At 38.6% G+C, this 23055-nt stretch overlaps 1 protein-coding gene across 1 annotated transcript; it reads right to left on the bottom strand.

Annotated features, from left to right (window-relative positions):
• Nucleotides 1-6794: 6794 nt before the first annotated feature.
• hnrnpa3 (heterogeneous nuclear ribonucleoprotein A3) lies at nucleotides 6795-21910 on the bottom strand. The gene is made up of 11 exons (XM_079821887.1): nucleotides 21828-21910; nucleotides 20629-20751; nucleotides 18750-18896; nucleotides 16338-16548; nucleotides 15712-15801; nucleotides 15488-15574; nucleotides 15319-15372; nucleotides 12453-12587; nucleotides 12072-12218; nucleotides 11916-11989; nucleotides 6795-7307 (listed from the first exon to the last, which is right to left on the bottom strand). Exons 1-10 carry the CDS (start codon nucleotides 21831-21833, stop codon nucleotides 11934-11936), a joined length of 1056 nt encoding a protein of 351 aa, XP_079678013.1. The 5' UTR covers nucleotides 21834-21910; the 3' UTR covers nucleotides 6795-7307; nucleotides 11916-11933.
• Nucleotides 21911-23055: the final 1145 nt, after the last annotated feature.

Below are 23055 nucleotides of genomic sequence, written 5' to 3' on the forward strand. Positions count from 1 at the left end.
AGATGCTCTATTATGATGTATAGATGCACTTTTATGATGGATAGATGCACTTTTATGATGGATAGATGCTCTTTTATGATGGATAGATGCTCTTTTATGATGGATAGATGCTCTTTTATGATGGATAGATGCTCTATTATGATGTATAGATGCACTTTTATGATGGATAGATGCTCTTTTATGATGATAGATGCTCTTTTATGATGGATAGATGCACTTTTATGATGGATAGATGCTCTTTTATGATGGATAGATGCTCTTTTATGATGGATAGATGCTCTTTTATGATGGATAGATGCTCTATTATGATGTATAGATGCACTTTTATGATGGATAGATGCTCTATTATGATGTATAGATGCACTTTTATGATGGATAGATGCACTTTTATGATGTATAGATGCACTTTTATGATGGATAGATGCACTTTTATGATGTATAGATGCACTTTTATGATGGATAGATGCTCTATTATGATGATAGATGCACTTTTATGATGGATAGATGCACTTTTATGATGTATAGATGCACTTTTATGATGGATAGATGCACTTTTATGATGTATAGATGCACTTTTATGATGGATAGATGCTCTATTATGATGATAGATGCACTTTTATGATGGACAGATGCTCTTTTATGATGTATAGATGCACTTTTATGATGGATAGATGCTCTTTTATGATGGATAGATGCTCTATTATGATGATAGATGTACATTTATGATGGATAGATGCACTTTTATGATGGATAGATGCTCTTTTATGATGGATAGATGTACATTTATGATGGATAGATGCACTTTTATGATGGATAGATGCACTTTTATGATGATAGATGCACTTTTATGATGATAGATGCACTTTTATGATGGATAGATGCTCTTTTATGATGGATAGATGCTCTTTTATGATGGATAGATGCTCTTTTATGATGGATAGATGCACTTTTATGATGGATGTACATTTATGATGATAGATGCACTTTTATGATGGATAGATGCACTTTTATGATGGATAGATGCACTTTTATGATGATAGATGCACTTTTATGATGATAGATGCACTTTTATGATGGATAGATGTACATTTATGATGGACAGATGCACTTTTATGATGGACAGATGCTCTTTTATGATGGATAGATGTACATTTATGATGGATAGATGCACTTTTATGATGGACAGATGCTCTTTTATGATGGATAGATGCACTTTTATGATGGATAGATGCTCTTTTATGATGGATAGATGCACTTTTATGATGGATAGATGCTCTTTTATGATGGATAGATGCACTTTTATGATGGATAGATGCACTTTTATGATGGATAGATGCTCTTTTATGATGGATAGATGCACTTTTATGATGGATAGATGCACTTTTATGATGGATAGATGTACATTTATGATGGATAGATGCACTTTTATGATGGATAGATGCTCTTTTATGATGGATAGATGCACTTTTATGATGGAAAGATGCACTTTTATGATGGATAGATGCTCTTTTATGATGGAAAGATGTACTTTTATGATGGAAAGATGCTCTTTTATGATGGAAAGATGCACTTTTATGATGGATAGATGCACTTTTATGATGGATAGATGCACTTTTATGATGGATAGATGCTCTTTTATGATGGATAGATGCACTTTTATGATGGATAGATGCACTTTTATGATGGATAGATGTACATTTATGATGGATAGATGCACTTTTATGATGGATAGATGTACATTTATGATGGATAGATGCACTTTTATGATGGATAGATGCTCTTTTATGATGGATAGATGTACATTTATGATGGATAGATGCACTTTTATGATGGATAGATGCTCTTTTATGATGGATAGATGCACTTTTATGATGATAGATGCACTTTTATGATGGATAGATGCTCTATTATGATGATAGATGCACTTTTATGATGGATAGATGCACTTTTATGATGGATAGATGCACTTTTATGATGATAGATGCACTTTTATGATGGATAGATGCTCTATTATGATGATAGATGCACTTTTATGATGGATAGATGCACTTTTATGATGGACAGATGCTCTTTTATGATGGATAGATGCACTTTTATGATGGACAGATGCACTTTTATGATGGATAGATGCACTTTTATGATGATAGATGCACTTTTATGACGGATAGATGCTCTATTATGATGATAGATGCACTTTTATGATGGACAGATGCACCTTTATGGAATTCAAAAACGACACAACCATTCACTGCCATTATAAAGCTTGGAAGAGCAGGACATGTTTAATATAACTCTAATTGTGTTCGTCTGAAAGAAGAATGTCATAAACACCTATGATGACTCGAGGGAGAGTAAATCATGGGCTAATTTAATTCTTTGGGTGAACTATCCCTTTAAGTGTCCAAACATTTTTTGAGGCCGCTGTATATTATACGCCATGACATCATAATCCATCAGGAGAAGGTTTTGAGCTCAAATTGTTAGTTTTCTTGGAAACAGACTTTATATTTTGGCTCACCACCAACACTGCCGAACTTTACACGCTCACAACATCTACCATGATTCTTGAGATTTAACAAAACCATAAGCCTTTGCGGGTGAAAGGCCATTTTCTGGCCACAGGTCTCCAGTGTTATGCAACAGATCTGGATGGTTTGGCGGCGTCCCGCCTTCACTAAAGCCGCGCTGGACCAAGTGCAGTTGTTTCACCCCCACAAACCACCTTTGCACACACCAAGCCCTCTTATTTGCACACTACAGTGCTTCTCCATTGTCAGCAAGTCACGCAACACAAACAGGGCCAACCTGTTCAAAGACCCGTATTTACACGTCACAATGCGGGATCTTTTTCCTACAGCTTAATGCACGTCTTCTGGGTGGTGATAAATGTTCAACTGAATGCTTTTGTTCTCATGACACTTGAACTCTTGTGACAGCATTAAATGTGTTCTCTAGTCAACAGACTCATCCTGGAGCCCATGAGGCCTTAATGATTGATTTTTTCAAATCGGTCTGTTTATTAAATGTTGGATTTCTTCAGTTTCAAGCCATCCGCGTGCGAGCATGTGACCTATGAAGGGCAACTGTGTCTTACTCATTTACCCATGGTCATGACCTTGATTCAGGGGTCAGGGGAACAAAGTCCCCATGACGGGTTTGGGAGACAGATAAGCACTGCATTCACACAAAAACAACACAGAAAATTAAACATTCTCAGGGCGTTTCAAATGAGTTTATTAAACAGTCAGCATTCGGAAATGCACATATTCATTACGACATTATGAGTGATGTTTTAAGACTAGAAAACTTAGTGTGTGAATATACAGTACCGGATGAAAGTTTGGATTTCTGATGTTTCTGAAAATAACGGGAAAAATCTGTAATATTGTGAAATATTATTACAATTTAAAATAACATCATATATAGCATCATTACTCCAGTCTTCAGTGTCACATGATCCTTCAGAAATCATTCTGATATGAGGATTATTATTAATTTTGCAAACTTTTCATCAGCATTTATTGTAAAGATATTAGATCTTAGAAATCTTTACTGCTACTTATCATCAAATATCACATCTGTGCTGAATAAACATATTCAATTCTTTCAAAAAAATAAAAAAAATGACCCCAAACTTGTGAAGGGTAGTGTTTATTGTTACAAAAGATGATTTTTTTACATTTCATTCAAAGAATCCTGGAAAAAGTATCACATGGTATAAAGAAATATTTTCAACATTGATAATAACTCCTCATATCTGAATGATTTCTGAAGGATCATGTGACACTGAAGACTGGAGTAATGATGCTGGAAATAAATAAATGACATTTTACTGTATATTCACATAGAAAACCCGTTATATTACATTAGAATATTTCACTATTTTTTCTGTATTTTTATCAATAAAATGCAGGCTTGATTAGCATCAGACTTCTTTCAAAAACCATAAAAATAGTAATGCTTCCAAACTTTTGACCGGTACTGTATATGTATTTACCCTGAATAACAAAACATCCTCACACACAAAAAATACACAGTACACGGTCATGGTATAGACATCTGGCGGCGGTGCGTAACAATAATTGGCAACATACTACAAAAATGTTCACAGTTGATGGAAGCTCCTGTGGAGTGATTAAGATCAGGAACGTCTTTCCTGCAGGTGAATGAATGTCCTCACTAAATCAAGTCTGGGTCACATTCCACCCCCTGATCAATCTACTGTACGCTGCAGACTTCAGATCGACTCTGAATGAACTGCGGTCACATTGACCCTCGTGTGGTGAAACTCAAAGACTAAATGCTACAAGATTAGTCAAATCTCAGTGAGCTTTCGGTGTCTACTCCACTTTTAATAGTGTAGGGATGTAGGAAGCACTTGAACTCACTTTCAAACGTCACACATTTCTCTTCAAGCCGTGGTGAAATCTGCATGAGGAATGTGTCGTCATTGGTGAGGATTCCTACTGACACGACTGGATTTCACACACACAAATTCACTGAACAACGGTCAATGTGACCGCACCTTCATAGACTATTGTATTTAGCATAAGTTGATAGCAACACTACATGTAAATACATATTTTGTATATTTATAATATATTAGAATAATTAGTTTCACACTACAGTAAATTTGACTTTTTTGCATTATGGTAATGAGAACTGTCATGTTGCAAAAAAAAAAAAAATGGCGTAATGAGCCATTTATTTTTCTTTATTCACAATATAATTTGATATACAGTGCTGGTCAAAAGTTTGGAAACTTTACTATTTTTTATGTTTTTGAAAGACGTCTCTTCTGCTCATCAAGCCTGCGTTTATTTGATAAAAAATACAGGAAAAAAAAGTAAAATTGTCACAATTTAAAACAGCTGTTTGTGTGAATATACAGTAAAGGCGTGGTTGATTATGATTTGACTTGTTTAACTTTAGTTAGTGTGTGATGTCGCTGTTTGAGCAGAAACAACATCTGCAAAGTTACAACGCTCAAAGCTCAAAGCAAAGGGAGATATTTTCTTTTACAGAAATCACTTTTTAAGAACTACAACAAACGGCTGGTAGGGACTACAATGAGCTTATTCACGGGTTAGTGACATCACTAACCCTAACATTTACATAAACCCCGCCCCCGGGAACATGTTGAGAAGAGGAAGAGTAGTCGAGCACATTTGGGAGTCGCTCAATCCGTCTTTCACATTTATAGCAATACAGTACGAACACAAACGCTGTAGCATGACATAAAGCAAGACGACAACATGAGTTATAACCGTAATTAAACTAAACTACACCTGTTCTCTCTTCATCAGCAGATATTCTCTGTGCATCCTACAGCAGTTTATAGATTATCATGACAGAATAGGCTAATCAATGACTTGAAGATTAACTCATAAATTCATCAACTCTCCATTCAGAAACGTCCCGTCTCATTCTACATGTTGTCTCTTCTTCTCGAGTCTCTCCATCATTGTCCGACCGGTTTGAACATAAAAGTCTGAACAGTTTCTGATATTTTCAGTGTGTGTCTGCGTGAGGTCATCAGAGCTGCTAACATGAGCTCTTGAAGCTCCGCCCTCTTCTAGAAGGAGCAGCAGCTCATTTGCATTTAAAGGGACACACACAAAAACGGCACGGGACATCAGAGACTTATTTTACATCTTGTAAAAAGGGGCATTATAGGACACCTTTAAAGTGTAATGTATTCCTGTGATCAAAGCTGTATTTTCAGCATCATTACTCCAGTCTTCAGTGTCACATGACCCTTCAGAAATCATTCTCATATGAGGATTATTATCAATGTTGGACACATTTGTGCTGCTTAATTTTTTTTGGAACCTGTGATACTTTCTTTCAAGATTCATTGATGACTAAATATAAATCTTGACTAGCACTTTTTTTTATTAATTTAACATCCTTACTGAATAAAAGTATTAATTTCTTTCAATTAAAAGAAAAAGAAAATGACTGACCCCAAACTTTTGAACAGTAATGTATATAGTGAAGATTTATATTTTAAATAAATGCTGTTCTTTTATCCCATCAATGAAAAGTATCACTGGTTATAAAAAATATTCAGTTTCCAAGATTAATAATAATCCTCATATGAGAATGATTTCTGAAGGATCATGTGACTCTGAAGACTGGAGTAATGATGCTGAAAATACAGCTTTGATCACAGAATACATTACATTTATAATATAGAAAACAGTTATTTTAATATTGTAATGATATTTCACAATATTACAGTTTTTTTTCTGTGTTTTTGATCAAATAAATGCAGACTTGAGGAGCAAAAGCGACTTCTTTCAAATCATAAAAAATACTAAATGTGTCCAGCCTTTTGACCGGTACTGTATATCATATTAAATCGTGGTTTTTCTTCCATCGATTGTAAGGTGAAATGAGAGCCGGACATATCAGCAGCAGCAGTTTCTGAATCTCTGGGCGTGACTCTACGGGAGGATATCTTTACCTTTAACAAACCCACATGTATCTTGCACGTCTTAATCTTACCCATTTGGACCGGTCGCTGAAAAGACTTTCAGCCACTTACTGTAGACCGGGCGGCGCTTTCCCATCTGTAAATTAAGCAGAAGAGTTACTCTTACCTGCTCCTACGCCTCTTTCTTCCTCGTCTTCTGTCTGCCTCAAACCCTCATCCCCACTGGCCTTCCTCCTGTCCCAAACAGACGCTAGACACACTGGCTCCTGGTCCAGTGGAGGCTGTGGTCAGATCTCTACCAGCGCCACACAGCTGCACTCGCTTTCACACTCAATGACGCACTAAACTTCATTCGTACTAGCACACAACTTTATTTCAACTGATGGTCAAAATAGACTTCGGTCTTTACAGGTTTAACATGTTACATGCCCTCAGATCTGATCAAGTCTACTCTGTTCATCATTCAGAGATAAACAACACATATGCTCACAATATATAAAAATACACGTGACACTGTCTTCAAATCAAGAAAATAAAAAGCCCTCCAAATGAAATACTCAAGGCCACAAAATATTGCATACTCACAACATGTTACTTTGAACTACTCTGACGACAGTGTTGGATAACATAATATTTTTTCACTCTCAAAAAACGCTCACAAAAATCACAAGGGATTGAGGGCGAGTGAAAAGCACAAAGGAAATGCAGCAGTAAGGAATGTACAGTACACACGCTAACTAACGCACGCTACTCTCTGCTGCGGTAAGAGCTAGAACTGGCAGATCTTTCTCAGTAATCTTTCCTTTCCTTCCCACTCCTCTCATCTCTCCTCACCACCACCACCACCACCTAACTCTGGATCTGAAGCCTGTTGAACAGACACACGGTAAAACATCACAAGTCATCATCCTGCGTTACACTTCTGTGGAGTCTGTCGCTGCGTCCGAATACGCCTGCTTCCGTACTGTATAGTAGGCCAAAGACGGGCTGTGGGCCGCAGTCATAACCGAATTTACTGTATAACGCCCAATGTGTCACTTTTTTGATTAATAAATCAAAAGCCGGTCAGTACACTTGAATCAAATCGTGAATATTAAACCGCAAAAACTGACTGAATGTGAATCGTGCATGTTCTGCGTGACTCTGAGGAAAACTATCGTCATATCAGAAACACACAGAAACTCAAAAAGGTCTTCACGTCAAAATAAGAGTTTGATGAAGAAATTGTGACATACATCCCAATGTAATAATAATACTAACATTAATAATACATTATCATTAAAACGTAATTTTTTTTAGGATTAAATCACAATTTTTCTTCCATGTTTTCATTTTAACAGTAAAGCTGTTGTCCAGCACTTTGTTGACAAAAATGTTTTTATTTTGTATGATTAAAAAATAAATCTAAAAAAACAAATACAATAAAAAAAATTAACGTTTTATGCCTTAATTTGATTTGCAAGAAAAATTTAAATTAGGGCTGTCAAAAGATTAATCGCGATTAATCGCATCCAAAATAAAAGTTTGTGTTTACATAATATATGTGTGTGTGCTCTGTTAATTATTATTTATATATAAATACACACACATTCATGTATATATTTAAGAAATATTTGCATGTATATACATTTATATAATCTATAATATATATAAATATAAATGTTATATATATAAAAAATTTATTTTTTTCTTAAATATATACATGCTTGTGTGTGTATTTATATATAAATAATAATTAACAGAGTACACACACATCAGTGATGCGCGGGTCAATGTATAAACAACCCGCACCCGACCGACGTTTTCAACTAACCCGCCCGCAACTCGGACCGCAAAAAAAAAGAAGAAAATATTGTACCCGACCCGCATTTTTTAAAAGTAGTAAATGCTCATCGTAGCTCATTGGGCCATTGAGAAAATGTTTCAGGCCCTGGCGTGGTGTGCTCAGAGGTGCAGCAGCGAGAGCAGGAAGTTCTTGAGGCGGCCCATCATTTTCCATTTCAGCTCCAGATGCATATTATTGATGAACGCGATGTTTATGTTTCGACCCGGCTTGAAGAATTCATCAGCCCACATTTGGAAAACATTTGGAAAAGTGTGAAAGCCCTTAGGAGCGCAAACTGTTATTTTTCTGAATGCTGTATGATATAGCCTAGTGTTATGTAATACAGGCTTGATTTATTCATTTATTTCGTTTAATTTTCTTAACAATTAAGATGCTGCATGTGTTTATCCAGTCTAATCGAAGTGTGCGTCTCTCCCCCGACTTTCCCAACAAAAATCCCGCCCCCTCTCAGAAAATACATAAAACTGACTTTAAATGCGTTTAAAAGTAGCCTATTAAAATGGTACAATGGCATTGCTCAGCTCAACGTTTTGGGAAATCGGGCATTTTGTCCCGCGTCAGCATTTATTCAAAAGTTAATAACGCTCAACATTCAAAAGGTAAATAAGGATTTATTGACGATCCGACCGACCGTGACCCGAATATCATTAAAAATATTTTTGGATGACTCGTAACCGCGGGTAACCGCGGGTGGCCGCGGGCACCCGCTCATTTTGGATCAACCCGCGCATCACTGACACACATATATTATGTAAACACAAACTTTTATTTTGGATGCGATTAATCTTTTGACAGCCCTAATTTAAATACAAAACAGTATTTTTTTGGGGGGGTGGTAAATAGAAATACATAGAGAAATAAATAGAAATACAAAAATAAAATAATCATTTAGTTGTTTTATGAATATTAATTAAGACACTTTTTTCATTATTAACCATTAAAATTGAATCCATAAAACAGAAAACATAGAATTTGGTAAAAATAAAACGGAATTTGAGAGGGGAAAAAAACATTTCACAGGGCCTGTTATAAATAAATAAATTATTGTTCAAATGTATCATTTTCATGAATTCAATTAAGTACAAATTGTTTTTGATTGCTAACATTTAATTTAACCATTATTCATATATTATTCATAATATAAAAAAATTAGGGCTGTCAAAAGATTAATCGCGATTAATCGCATCCAAACTAAAAGTTTGTGTTTACATAATATATGTGTGTGTACTCTGTTAATTATTATTTATATATAAATACACACACAAGCATGTATATATTTAAGAAAAAAATATTATTTTTTATATATAAAACATTTATATTTATATATATTATAGATTATATAAATGTATATACAGTATATACATGCAAATATTAAATATATACATGAATGTTTGTGTATTTATATATAAATAATAATTAACAGAGTACACACACATATATTATGTAAACACAAACTTTTATTTTGGATGCGATTAATCGCGATTAATCTTTTGACAGCCCTAAAAAAATATTGGAATCCAGAAAAATGTACAGGAAAAAATGCATTTGGAAAAAATAAACGGATTTCATATGACCCTTAGGCCGCATGTCCACCAAAGCGTTAGCCGGCTGAAAACATCTGGCTGTGGGCGCTTGAGAGCGTTTTGGCAGCGTTTTTTTGTTTGGTTTTTTTTTTGGTCTGTTGTTTTTTCAGTTGAGACTGTTTGCTTGCTATGATACGGAATATCTGCGGAAGTGTTACTAGTATCTCATTTCACAGATAGTTTGTTTCTGTATTGATTCTATATAAAAATGCAGATACAATGTCAAGTATTTGCTCTGGCTCTTGTTTAAAATTATTTTGTTATGTTATTATTCTGCTTGTTTTCATCTGTTGCCGTTGTACATGCAGAATGTGGCGGTTGGTTGGTGTTGTATTTGTCCCGCCTTTCCTCCACTGTGATTGGACGGCTGGGTGAAAAGTGACAGTGATGAGCACTGCATTTTACTCAAAGTTGAACATTCCTCAACTCTCGGCGACCAGTAAAAAAAAATACTCGCTCAACACCTCATCGCGCTCATGGCGTTTTAAAAACGCGCCGCTCCCATTGAAAACAATTGAATACGCCAGCCAGCCACGAGAAAAAACGCTTTGGTGGACACACGGCCTCAGTCTTTTTGAAAAACAGTAGGTGAAAAGTCCCCGGATGACCTTCTACTGCAGAATCTCAAAGGAAGTGCGCATTCGATGGACACTTTACCATCCCATGAGGCCACGGGAGAGGATTTATGAGGTCACATGATAATGACAGATGAAGTACGTTGACTTTAGGGCTGTAACGATTTGCCCAAAAATAAAAACCTCGATTAATTGAACATTTGACCTCGATTACGATTAATGAACGATTATTTTGCTTCTTCTTTTTTTGCTCTCATAAGGTTTTTGAGTAAGTTCACTGATAAGGTTTGTACTGTAAATATGTTCTACTATTAAAGGTGGATTTTTTTTTTCTAATGAAAAAGTGCATTTCTTTGTTATTTTAAAATACTTGAAGGAAACGGTTCACTTTCAGCAGTTATTGTCTATGGGGCAGATTTCCGCTTGTTGTACATTAGATACAGATAAATTAACACAGTAGGCCTATATTACATTTATTTGAATGCATTAATGAGAGAGTGATTGTGTGTGTGAATTACTCATACCGTCTCTATTCATTATGAAGCTGTGGTTTGTACTTACTTCAAAGGTATTAAAATGTATGACTATAACAGTTGAGTTTCTAAGCTACTTTAGTGACTTTACTTTAGTCACAGGACAGCATTGAGACTGCGTTTCTGCGCGCGATCTTCGCGTGATGTGCGAGCTTGTGTCTGAGTGTTCATTTGTCACAATATGTCAGGCATTAGTTCAACATAATACACATCTGATGGCCGAAACTCGCTTTAATGTTCAAACTGGCAGGGCTTAAACCACATACAAATGACAAAGCTTTGAGAGGATGCAGGTGAAAGATCTGCCTTCAGGGCGCGCGCGTTGTCAGAGACGCGATCGGCTCGGCTCTGTGTCACAGACAGAAGCTGAGCACTGAACGGAGAAGTTTTCCGTATTGTTGTTTTTGAATAGTGCACAATCGCTTGAAATGTTGAAACTGGCAAGCCTTTAAACGCATGTACTTGACAAACTTTATGAGCATGAAAGTGAAAGCGATCTGGCTTCGGGGCTTGCGCGCGCCGTCTGTGTGCGTGTCAGTGCGTAGTAGGCTATAAGAAGAATGGCAATTAACTGACCTGTATTTAAACTGTGTAAAACATGCAGTGACTATAGTGATTCTGGGCATCTATAAACACAGATAACCGCTCCTGCATCTCTGTGTGCCTGCAAACTGCACTTGATGTGACTGACGGGGCGGAGTCACGTGAAAACCGAAATAACCGACATGGGAAAAATACGTCGGTTAGAGGTTCTGAATGTCGGTTTCGGTTATTTTTCGATTAATCGTACAGCCCTAGTTGACTTTAATTCATACTACACACATTCATACTATAGAGAACACACTTTTATCACGGTCGCGAAGTACGTTCCAAACCAAACGCAGCACCTACTATACAGTATGTGATTTCGGACGCAGCATGTGTCAGCGCTGAACTTACCACAGACCAGCTAATGTGTTAATATCTCCTGGAGTTATTATAACCCCCGCCTCCGCCACCAGAGCCATATCCACCTGGACACAACAACACAGGATCAGGCTTCAGTGCAGCCGATTCACCTCTGGTGTGGCCTGCTGTGCGCCGGCCTTTCTTTACCTCCGTAAGGTCCTGAGTTCCTTCCTCCAAAGTTATTTCCCTTCATCGGGCCGTAGTTGGACTGTTGTCCTCCGTAATTCCCGAAATCATTGTAATTTCCTCCTCCTCCACCTCCGCTGCCTCCACTACCACCACCACCAAAGTTCCCTGTGGAGCAGGTACAAACTCAGCATAACTAATCTAAACAAGCCACAATTAGGATGACTTCAATACACATTTATTCTTCTACCACATCTATAAAAAAGTTTTGTCTTTGTAATCTTTAGTCAAAATATAACCACACGTTTTCCATTTTTTGGATGACATCACTGAGCCCTCTTGTTTAGCCCCTCCCCTCCGGCCACCCGTCAAGTATTTGTCTTGGCTGAAACGACAATGTACCTCCAAAATTCCTGCCATTGTTGTAGTTGTCATATCCTCCAAAGCCGCCTCCGCCTTGGTTACCGTATCCAGGGCCTCCACCGTACCCCCCACGGCCCCCCCCTCCACAGCCAGGACTCCCTCCATAGTTATTCCCTGCCACCGCAAACACAAGCAGAAACATTTCACTCTGGCCTTCTGGGAATGTAACTGATCGGCTGACTGTGATAAGTCAGCACTTGATTTGGATTGAGACTTCATTTGCACCACTTCTTGGGTGCTTATTTTTTGGGTTGTTATGTTTTTTGGACGTCTTCCTTTTCAACCATGAGGTCTTCAAACTTATTGGACAGTTGGTTAGTTTGCTGATGCCCTTGTTTTTGATCAGGTGTGAAGATTTGTTATGTATATCTACACTGCCCGGCCAAAAAAAAAAAAAAAAAATCGCTGCTTGGAGTCAAAGATTGGACCATTATTGTGTTTCTAGCATGTTATGTGTTTGGAAACAGCTCTTTTAACCCTAATTGATGAGTGTGTAGCTTTTCATGTCTTAAACAACCATGTAGGAAGGCCATATTCCAGGATGACTGTCAATATTCATCAAATTGTCATTTTCACACATGAATCCAGAGCTTAAATTCACTGAAAGTCTTTGGGATGTGCTGGAGGAGACTTTACAGAGTGCTGGACTCTTGCATTGACAATACAAGATCTGGACCAAAAACTGATGCATCTCCTGATGGAAAAACATTCAAGAGATGCATCACTTTTTGTTCAATATCTTGTATTGCCAATGCAAGAGTCAGTTAGGGTTAGAAGATCTGTTGGGGCTTTCCCACTGGGCACCAGGGCTTGACATTAACAGCCGCCATTTGCGGGTGGATTTCAGCTGTGGCGTGTCACACAGTCACTCCCACGAGCCACTTTGTATTGTAGTTTTCTCATAAGCCATCTGTTATAATCACGCTGTGCATTATAACCAATCACACGGGATTCTGTTGAGCTTATGAATATAATGTCCAATAATGAGAGGCGTTCAGATTAGTCGTCGCTGAAACGCCAGAGTTTTGTTCACTCACTGAAATCTGCGCTCTCATCATAAACAACACAGCAGAGATGCGTGTGCGATGCTCGCAGGAGATTCATTCATCATACAGTTAACGACTGTTTTTCTTGTCTTTCAGCAGCGAAAATAGTGTCAAACAAAGATCACAGCCGAACCACCATCTGAGGTGACTGGCATAAAGTTGGCTTGACGTTGGACTTTCGATATTTTCGTGAATTTAGGGACCGTCTCTAAAGTTACACATGAAAATATGGACATGTATTTCACTAGCTAGCTACAGTATGGGCTCATAGACACAATATGTGCTAGATTTAAATATGTCAAAGCTGATTGAACACTGGATGAAAATACTGCTTGAGAATTAATTATATTTACACCAAAAAAATCTGTTAGTGTTTCTTTGTCTAGATTAGAGCTCTACACAGAACCTTATCAGAGCTAAATAGGCCTATTTGATGATCTGTCATGTTATATATTTCATGTAGACTTGATTTGGGTGTGAACAGTGGTCATTTACATATAGACAACAACATTGTGGCCAGTGAAAATGCTGTGGTTAGTAACTTTGGAAAACCACTAGCCACAGTGGCCGGTGAGCAAAAATGTTAATGTCAAGCCCTGATGGGCACGTTTGCTGCGGTCAGGAGAGTTAGTAGATTAACATCGGTGGACTTGAACTTGGAAAAATGTTGTGTACTGACGTCTTTCCGTGGTTGAAACAACATTTCTTTTAGTGTTCATTCATGTTTATTTCATGCTTATCAATGAACTAGAAGGAAGAGATGATCGGTTCACGAGCTGCTTGCAAACAGACTCTTTTGAGGACTGCCAATCATCTGCTGCCCTGATTGCACTGAATAGGCCCTACATCATAATTGGCTAAAACAGATGTGCAGGTTACTTTTGCGCACCCGAGTCCGTGTTGCTTTAACACTCACGTGAATCGTGGCACAGTTCGAGTGCAACCGAACTCAGAGCACCTGCTCCCGGTAGTCTCAGGTTCGGTACCCAGGGCGAACCGTGTTTATATACGGTTTCAAACTAAACTGCCAGTGTAAAAGCTCCCTAAAGCAACTTATTTTTGGCCGGGCAGAATAAAATCCCATGATATTCTTGTTCTTCTTTCTGTATCACTTTATAACCGCTTTAGAAATGTTCTTATCTGCTTTTTCATACACCGATCTTTTGATTAATCAAGAACAGCCATATCAAAAATTGTTTTTGCATAAACTTCGCCACTATGTTAAGACTGCAGTTAACACACGGGCAATCATTCTTACTGTTCCAATTCAAACTAAACCGATCTACCTTTTTATGTAACTGACTTTAAAAAGTTTAAGCAGTTTATGCAACCGGTCACAGGTCAACATTGGTGCAAATCTGCCACAAATCAACAGCACGCTTTCTGCAAATAAACAGGTGTCACATGTTCCACTTGGACTTTTATTGTTACTTTGTATTGGGTTGTTTCCTGTTTTCGGTTGCCATTTTGTAGTCCTGCAGTAGTTTTGCTGTTGATCAGGTCATTATCGTTCCAGGTATTTCTAGTTTCCTCATTAGGCCTCGTTTATAAACACACCAATGGTTTCCTCTGTGTTATCCCTGTCTTGTATTTGTTCCGTGTTTCTGTTCCTGGTTTTTGGTCATGCTCATATTTCGTGTTTTTGTTTCATTTAAGTTACCCGTTTCCTGGCTTTTTGTTTTGTTCCTTTCACTTACTAAAACCCTTGCACTTTGAGCCATAGCTTCAGCCTGCCTTCCTGTTTGTTATCAAAGTTATCATGCATTTTGATCTTGTAATTATCATGTTACTGTCCCCACCAAATCCGTTGTATCCATCTCCTCCGTAGCCACTCCGGCCTCCTCCATACCCTCCTGTAAAAGATACAGGGTACAGTGTGTTTAGCACAGCGTTATTCACACCTGAGGCGATGCTCAACACACTGACACACACGCAGGATCAGATGCACAGTATCACATGTCATCTTACCTCTGCCAAAGTTGTCACCTCCGAAGTTTCCTCCTCTACCCATGAAATTCTCCCCACCTCCACCTCCACCTCCACCTCCACCGCGATCTGAGAACGGATCCCAAACAGCACATCGCACATATATATAATATGAACAATAACCACATGCAATGCTGTGAATATTACAGTAACAAACTTATTATGAACGCATGTCTATTGGAGAATCAGGAGAGGAAGTTACTTACATCTCTGATTAGACGCAGCCTGCATCTCCTGCTTTGGAAGGGCTTTTCTTACTTCACAGTTATGAGAGTTGATTGTGTGGTATTTTTGTGCTGATGAAAAAGGAAAAATCATTTTGAAAAAGCAAGCTCAGCTACTGTATAAAACCAAAAGCATTTCTTGCCATAATATGGGTAGTTGACACTGAACTTTTATACAGTTGTGGCCAAAATAATCCACCTACAAGTTCGATTAAACAATCAGAATATGAAGACAATATTCTAGACTTTTTAAATAATTTAAATATGAGAGAAGAACAAAACACTAAACTTGATATTTATCTGATAAAATTATTAGCAAAAAGCTACAGGTTTTATTTTACCATGCAAAACAACAACAACAAATGCATAGAAAAACAAAAAGCTCAAACATTGACTACAACATAATCAGTTATCAATATTTCTTTGATTCTCTAGATTTTATATCAATTTATCAATCAATGGCAGTTCATAAAAGCTGCATGGACAATATTTAATAAAAAATCAGCAAAACGCTGGTTTAATAGCTGTAGATGGAGTCATTTAGCCATAAATAATTTACTTAGTCAGTCCATCAGTGTGTGACAGTGTGTGTTTCTATCTAAACTCACCAACAATTTTGTCCACAGTGTCATGATCATCGAAGGTGACGAAGCAGAATCCTCTCTTCTTCCCAGTCGAGCGCTCCTCCATTATATCGATGGTCTCGATCTTCCCGTACGGCTCAAAGTACTCTCGGATGTGATACTCCTCCGTGTCTTCCTTGATTCCACCCACAAAGATCTTTTTCACTGTCAGATGGGCTCCAGGTCTGTTAGAGTCCTGGATAATAAAAGTACATCTTGATTAAAGGTATTTTACAGGGGGTCATATGATGCTTTTTAATGTTTTCCTTTAGTGTGTAATGTGTCTATTTGTGCATGTATACGATCTTACAAAGCGCGTAGTCTCCCACAAAGGGATTTATTCCTGCGATACAAACTCATAATTGAGAGAAATAATACACCAATCAGGCATAACATTATGACTAATATTGTGGCATGGACTCCTCTAGACCCCTGAAGGTGTGCTGTGGTATCTGGCACCAAGATGTTAGCAGCAGATCTTCTAAGTCCTGTACGTTGAGAGGCGGGGCCTCCATGGATTGGACTTGTTTGTTCTGCACATCCCACAGATGCTCGATTGGATTGAGATCTGGGGAATTTGGACTCAAACTCGTTGTTGTGCTCCTCAAACCATTCCTGAAGCATTTGTGCTTTGTGGCGGCGCATTATCTGCTGAAAGAGCCACAGACACAGGGAAAACCGTCTCCATGAAAGGCTGGACATGGTCTCAACAATGCTTAGGTAGGTGGTGCGTGTCAAAGTAACATCCACATGATGGAGGACCCAAGGTTTTCCAGCAGAACATTGCCCAAAGCATCACTGCCTCCGCCACACGCCTTCTTCCCATAATGCACCTGTGCCATGTGTTCCTCAGGTAAGCCACACACACACACCCGGCCATCCACGTGATGTAGAAGAACACGTGATCATCAGACCAGGTCGCCTTCTTCCATTGCTCTGTGGTCCAGTTCTGATGCTCTCGTGCCACTGTTGGTGCTTTGGGCGGGGTCAGGGGTCAGCATGGGCACTGGTCTGCGGCTGTGCCGCCCCATACACAACAAACTGAGATGCTCTGTGTATTCTGACACCTTTCTATCAGAACCAGCATTAACTTCTTGAGCAGTTTGAGCTCCAGTAGCTCGTCTGTTTGATCGGACCACACGGGCATCAATGAGCCTCGGCCGCCCATGACCCTGTGGCCGGTTCTCCACTGGTCCTTCATGACCCTGTGGCCGGTTCTCCACTGGTCCTTCATGACCCTGTGGCCGGTTCTCCACTGGTCCTTCATGACCCTGTGGCCGGTTCTCCACTGGTCCTCCATGACCCTGTGGCCGGTTCTCCACTGGTCCTCCATGACCCTGTGGCCGGTTCTCCACTGGTCCTCCATGACCCTGTGGCCGGTTCTCCACTGGTCCTTCATGACCCTGTGGCCGGTTCTCCACTGGTCCTCCATGACCCTGTGGCCGGTTCTCCACTGGTCCTTCATGACCCTGTGGCCGGTTCTCCACTGGTCCTTCATGACCCTGTGGCCGGTTCTCCACTGGTCCTCCATGACCCTGTGGCCGGTTCTCCACTGGTCCTCCATGACCCTGTGGCCGGTTCTCCACTGGTCCTCCATGACCCTGTGGCCGGTTCTCCACTGGTCCTCCATGACCCTGTGTCCGGTTCTCCACTGGTCCTTCATGACCCTGTGGCCGGTTCTCCACTGGTCCTTCATGACCCTGTGGCCGGTTCTCCACTGGTCCTCCATGACCCTGTGGCCGGTTCTCCACTGGTCCTTCATGACCCTGTGGCCGGTTCTCCACTGGTCCTTCATGACCCTGTGGCCGGTTCTCCACTGGTCCTTCATGACCCTGTGGCCGGTTCTCCACTGGTCCTTCATGACCCTGTGGCCGGTTCTCCACTGGTCCTTCATGACCCTGTGGCCGGTTCTCCGCTGGTCCTCCATGACCCTGTGGCCGGTTCTCCACTGGTCCTTCATGACCCTGTGGCCGGTTCTCCACTGGTCCTTCATGACCCTGTGGCCGGTTCTCCACTGGTCCTTCATGACCCTGTGGCCGGTTCTCCACTGGTCCTTCATGACCCTGTGGCCGGTTCTCCACTGGTCCTTCATGACCCTGTGGCCGGTTCTCCACTGGTCCTTCATGACCCTGTGGCCGGTTCTCCACTGGTCCTTCATGACCCTGTGGCCGGTTCTCCACTGGTCTTCCATGACCCTGTGGCCGGTTCTCCACTGGTCCTTCATGACCCTGGGGCCGGTTCTCCACTGGTATAATATATCCCACCCACTAACAGGTGATGAAGAGATCATCAGTGTTATTCACTTCATCTGTCAGTGGTCATAATGTTATGCCTGATCGGTGTATACTCGATGCCATTACCCATGTGCAGCTCTAAGTTAAGTGAATGTAACTGTACCTCTCGGGAAACGGCCCGTTTGGGCTCCACCACGCGACCGTCCACTTTGTGTGGCCGTGCTGACATCGCAGCATCAACCTCCACCACACAGGAATACGTCACAAAGCCGAAACCTCGAGAGCGTTTGTTTGCTGGATCTCTCATCACCTGAGGAAAGATGATCATTGTTTGTTATTATTAGTAGTATTTCTGACTATATGCATTAACAACTTGTACCGTGGAACTCTTGGATGCTTGATTCTGATTGGATGACAGACATTATAAGTTGTTGATTCATAAAGTTAGAAGGTTATAGGGGTTTGTATGCATGAATATCAGCATGGCTGTGATTATCTGCGCCACTCATGGTGCATTCATTTTCAATAATTCATTGGTCCTTTGATAATAAATATTTATTTAAAAAGAAAAAACACTGTGGTGGCACCATACATGTTACAGCAGCTGTGTTTCCATCGTCTAAAAGTGTGCATGAAAAAGCATTTATCGTCATATATCATAAAATAAAATTTTGATTTAATCCTTAAAGACCAAGAACATTTTGAGTTGTTGAAGTTCCCAATTTTACATTTATTTAGTCTGAGAATGGATTAAATTAATATAATTTTAAGAAAAACGGCAGCAAAAATGTGGTGTTTTTACTGTGAACTCAAACAGAACTTCATGAAGTTTGTATTTTTTCCTTTATAAAGTTAGACTTGGTTGTTTTAGACTTCCAGATGAAATTTTGTCTACATGTAACAATCCCTCAGCAAGTTATAGCCATTTATTATAGTATTATTCCAGGCCTTTTTGAGTGAAAAAAGGTGTATTTTATTTACAGACAATGTAGATGTGTCCAAAAAAGTTCAGGGACTAAAATAAATAGAAAGAACGATAATGATCAACAATCATTTCTGTTTGGCTCAGTAATAATAACAATAATAATACATTATTATTAAAACTTTACTTTTTGGAAAAAGTTTGATTTCATGTGATTAAAAGATTAATAAAATTTATTAAAAATTGCAAGTAAAAAAATAAAATAAACACATAATTGCTAAATATTAAGAAATACTTTTTAGAAATTTAATTATATTTTTTAATAAATAAATTGTTTTTATTAACTCAATTAATTAGACATGCATTTTGATTTAATTAATATTTTATTATAGTGGAATCCATAAAACTTAAAACAAAAAATTATAATTTTATTTTTGGTGAAAATAAAACTGAATTTGAGGGAGGAAAAAATAAAAGGACCCTAGACATGTAATTTGTTCAAATTTTAATACATTGTTGTAAAATTGTATAGGTTTTATGATTTCAATTAATCAGACAAGTATTTTACATGATTAATAACATTTTTTATTTAAGCATTAAAATGGAGTCTAAAAAAAAAACAGAATCCAGAAAAATTTAAATGGAAAAAACAGAATTTGGGGGAAAATAAAACCTAATTTGGAAAAAATTAAATGGATTTTATAGAGCCCTAATCAAGTCTTTTATGATGGAGGACTCGGATTTTTATTACAGATATTTTCGCCAATGCCCCAGGAAGTGGCGATTTTGCTCTCTTGAACACATGGGATGGAAATGGTGCTTTATTCACAAATGTTTTATGTGATAGTCCAATTTTCCGATTCCATATCGCAACTTTGGATGGAAAGATAGCTAGTGATAGTAAGAGATGATTTTATGGTAATTCAGTGAATTACTATATTCATATACCATGGTATGATGCTACAAGATGCTTTGGAGAATAACCTGGTACTTTAAAAAAAATTATATTCATTTTTGTAATGGAAAAATAGAGATGTCTTCAGCTGCATACTCATTGCAAAGTGAATACAATTAGTCCCTAAAGCCAAAGTGAAGAGCATGTGACCTGAGGGCCACTCACCACGCAGTCTGTGAGTTTGCCCCATTGCTCAAAGTGAGCTCGTAAACTGTCCTCTGTGGTCTCGAAACTGAGTCCACCAATAAACAGCTTCCTCAGCTGCTCCGGCTCCTTACTGCCACGACCCTGTGAAAACACAGATATCACACTTATCTCGAACCTTTGCCTTGTTGGAAATATGCGTCATCATTAGACAGATAAAACTGGCCCTATACGTGTTGCATAATGCTATAAAGCTGTTAATTGTTTAAAACTGATATAATGACACATGTTCATTGAATGCACCACTTTCTTTGTGTGGGTGTTTCTGTTAGATAGAGCATTGATTGCATCAGGCAATACTTCTGCCATATTAGGTGATGGCTCATTTAATATTCATTAGATTGAGTGACGTGAGCCCACCAATCGCTCCTAACTGGCTGAAAGAGCGGCGTTGAAAGGTGGGGTCCTGTCAGTTAACCAATTAACTTATCCTACTAAGGCTCGTCTCATGAATATTAATTAGAGTACGTGATTGGACGCTCCTATCTCGCAACCACCTTGTTAATATTCATGAGCTAACCCTACGCCATAGTAAGATTCGCAATTCACCCGGTGTGTTACATCTAAAGGAATACAGTGTCTGTGAACGAATTTCAAAGATTACACGCGCATTATTCCGAGATAAACCTAAATTCAGGAGGAGACGGTTGGAAATAAACCGGCGTCTGAGGAGAAGCGTCTAGAACATTCCATACCAAAGAGTTCAGCGCCATTTTAGATTTATTTTTTAATGTTTCCTCCATATTGTTAGAGCTAATAATCACATTAAACATTACATTCCTGCATCTGTGTTTTATACTGACATGTTTACAAAACAACAGGGTCGATATTTTGTTTACGCTGCTCGACAACCCGCTCCCTAACCAAAACATTAGCAGCACGTTAAAAACTGAACCATGAGTCCATGTCTGGCACGCATTAGGTGTTTAAGAGAGTAACTGTACCACCAAGAGTCTCGTATTTCGTTTGAAAATAGTAATATATCCGCCTTAACGGTGTGCATTCAGTATCTGCTCTCGGTCACACACACGGCTGGCTCAACATGACAGCAGAATGCACCATTCTTAACACCAAGCCACAATAATAAACCCACATAAGATACGTATTATTATTCATTCTCCGGACTCCATATAATAGCAGGAATATTGCTAAATTGGTACCTCCATTCTGCAGCTTTTGCGCCCCCTCGGTCTGCACGCCACGCGGAAAAAAAGCGCTGATGTAATGTCACACTTCGGCCATTGGAGGCGCATCCGGGCACTTCCGTATGGAACTGCATGGGTCGGGCGGAAGAACATTGTAGCCGGAGCTACTTCTCTGTTTATGTATGACGAGTCACTCAGGGACTTCGTTACTCCGCGGCGATTCTCTTCCCGCTCAGACAAAAATAGACCCAATATAAACACTTATTTTAGGCGTACCGTGATTCAGGATAAGACAAAAACACGGTTTGGAAGAGGGATTTATAATGCACTCGTTCATTATATAATTTATATAATCATTATATAATGCATTATATAATGAAGATAATATGTCATGGCTACACTGATTTTACTAATAATTGACATAATATATGATACACACACTTCCACTAAACTGTTGCCAGATGTTGGCACTTATAATATACTTATAAATATACTTAATATAATTTAATGTAGGCTATATTAATATTAGCAGTTATGTTTTCATTGCTAATTTTTATTAGCCTATAATAGGCTACAGCATTACCACTTTTTCTGTTAAAAGAAGTAGGCTGTATTCTTTCAGTTTTGTTTGATGATGGAAAAATTACAGCGTTAATTAAAAAAAAAAAATCTTATATTTGAAGGGTTAGCTGACTTAGCTGAGGTGATTTAGTGCTAACGTCCACTGGCGGGCAGGTGTTTGCTAGCAGTGTTTATTCCTAAAATAAGTAAGTAAATAAGTACATAACCACTGATTTTTCAAGGGCAAGAAGCAAGTGTGCACTTGGCCTTAGAATCAAGACAAGTTTATGAGGAATTTTGACTATATTTAATGTTTTGAACTACAATAACTCAAAGCCCTATATTTCTTGAAACAGTTAGTCAGTTAACCTTCTACATACAACTATTTGAGGCCAAATGCCATTTAAAGGCACAATGTGTAAGATTTTAGGATAAAAAATATTAAAAAACACTATAATAATGTTATATATTTTGTTGACCTGTATACTCATATTATCCCAAATGTGATATTATATTATGAAATACGCTATTATATATTGTGCGCAAAAAAAATGGTAAATATGAATGGGAATATACTATATATGGGATTACTCTGTATATAGCTATACAGAGGTATTTTACTAGGGGTGCCAATAATTGGCCAACATGCTTGGAGAAAACATGCAACCTCCAACATGCATTG

The sequence above is a fragment of the Gobio gobio genome (genome assembly GCF_949357685.1).
Source record: "Gobio gobio genome assembly, chromosome: 7".
Classification (NCBI taxonomy): Eukaryota; Metazoa; Chordata; class Actinopteri; order Cypriniformes; family Gobionidae; genus Gobio; species Gobio gobio.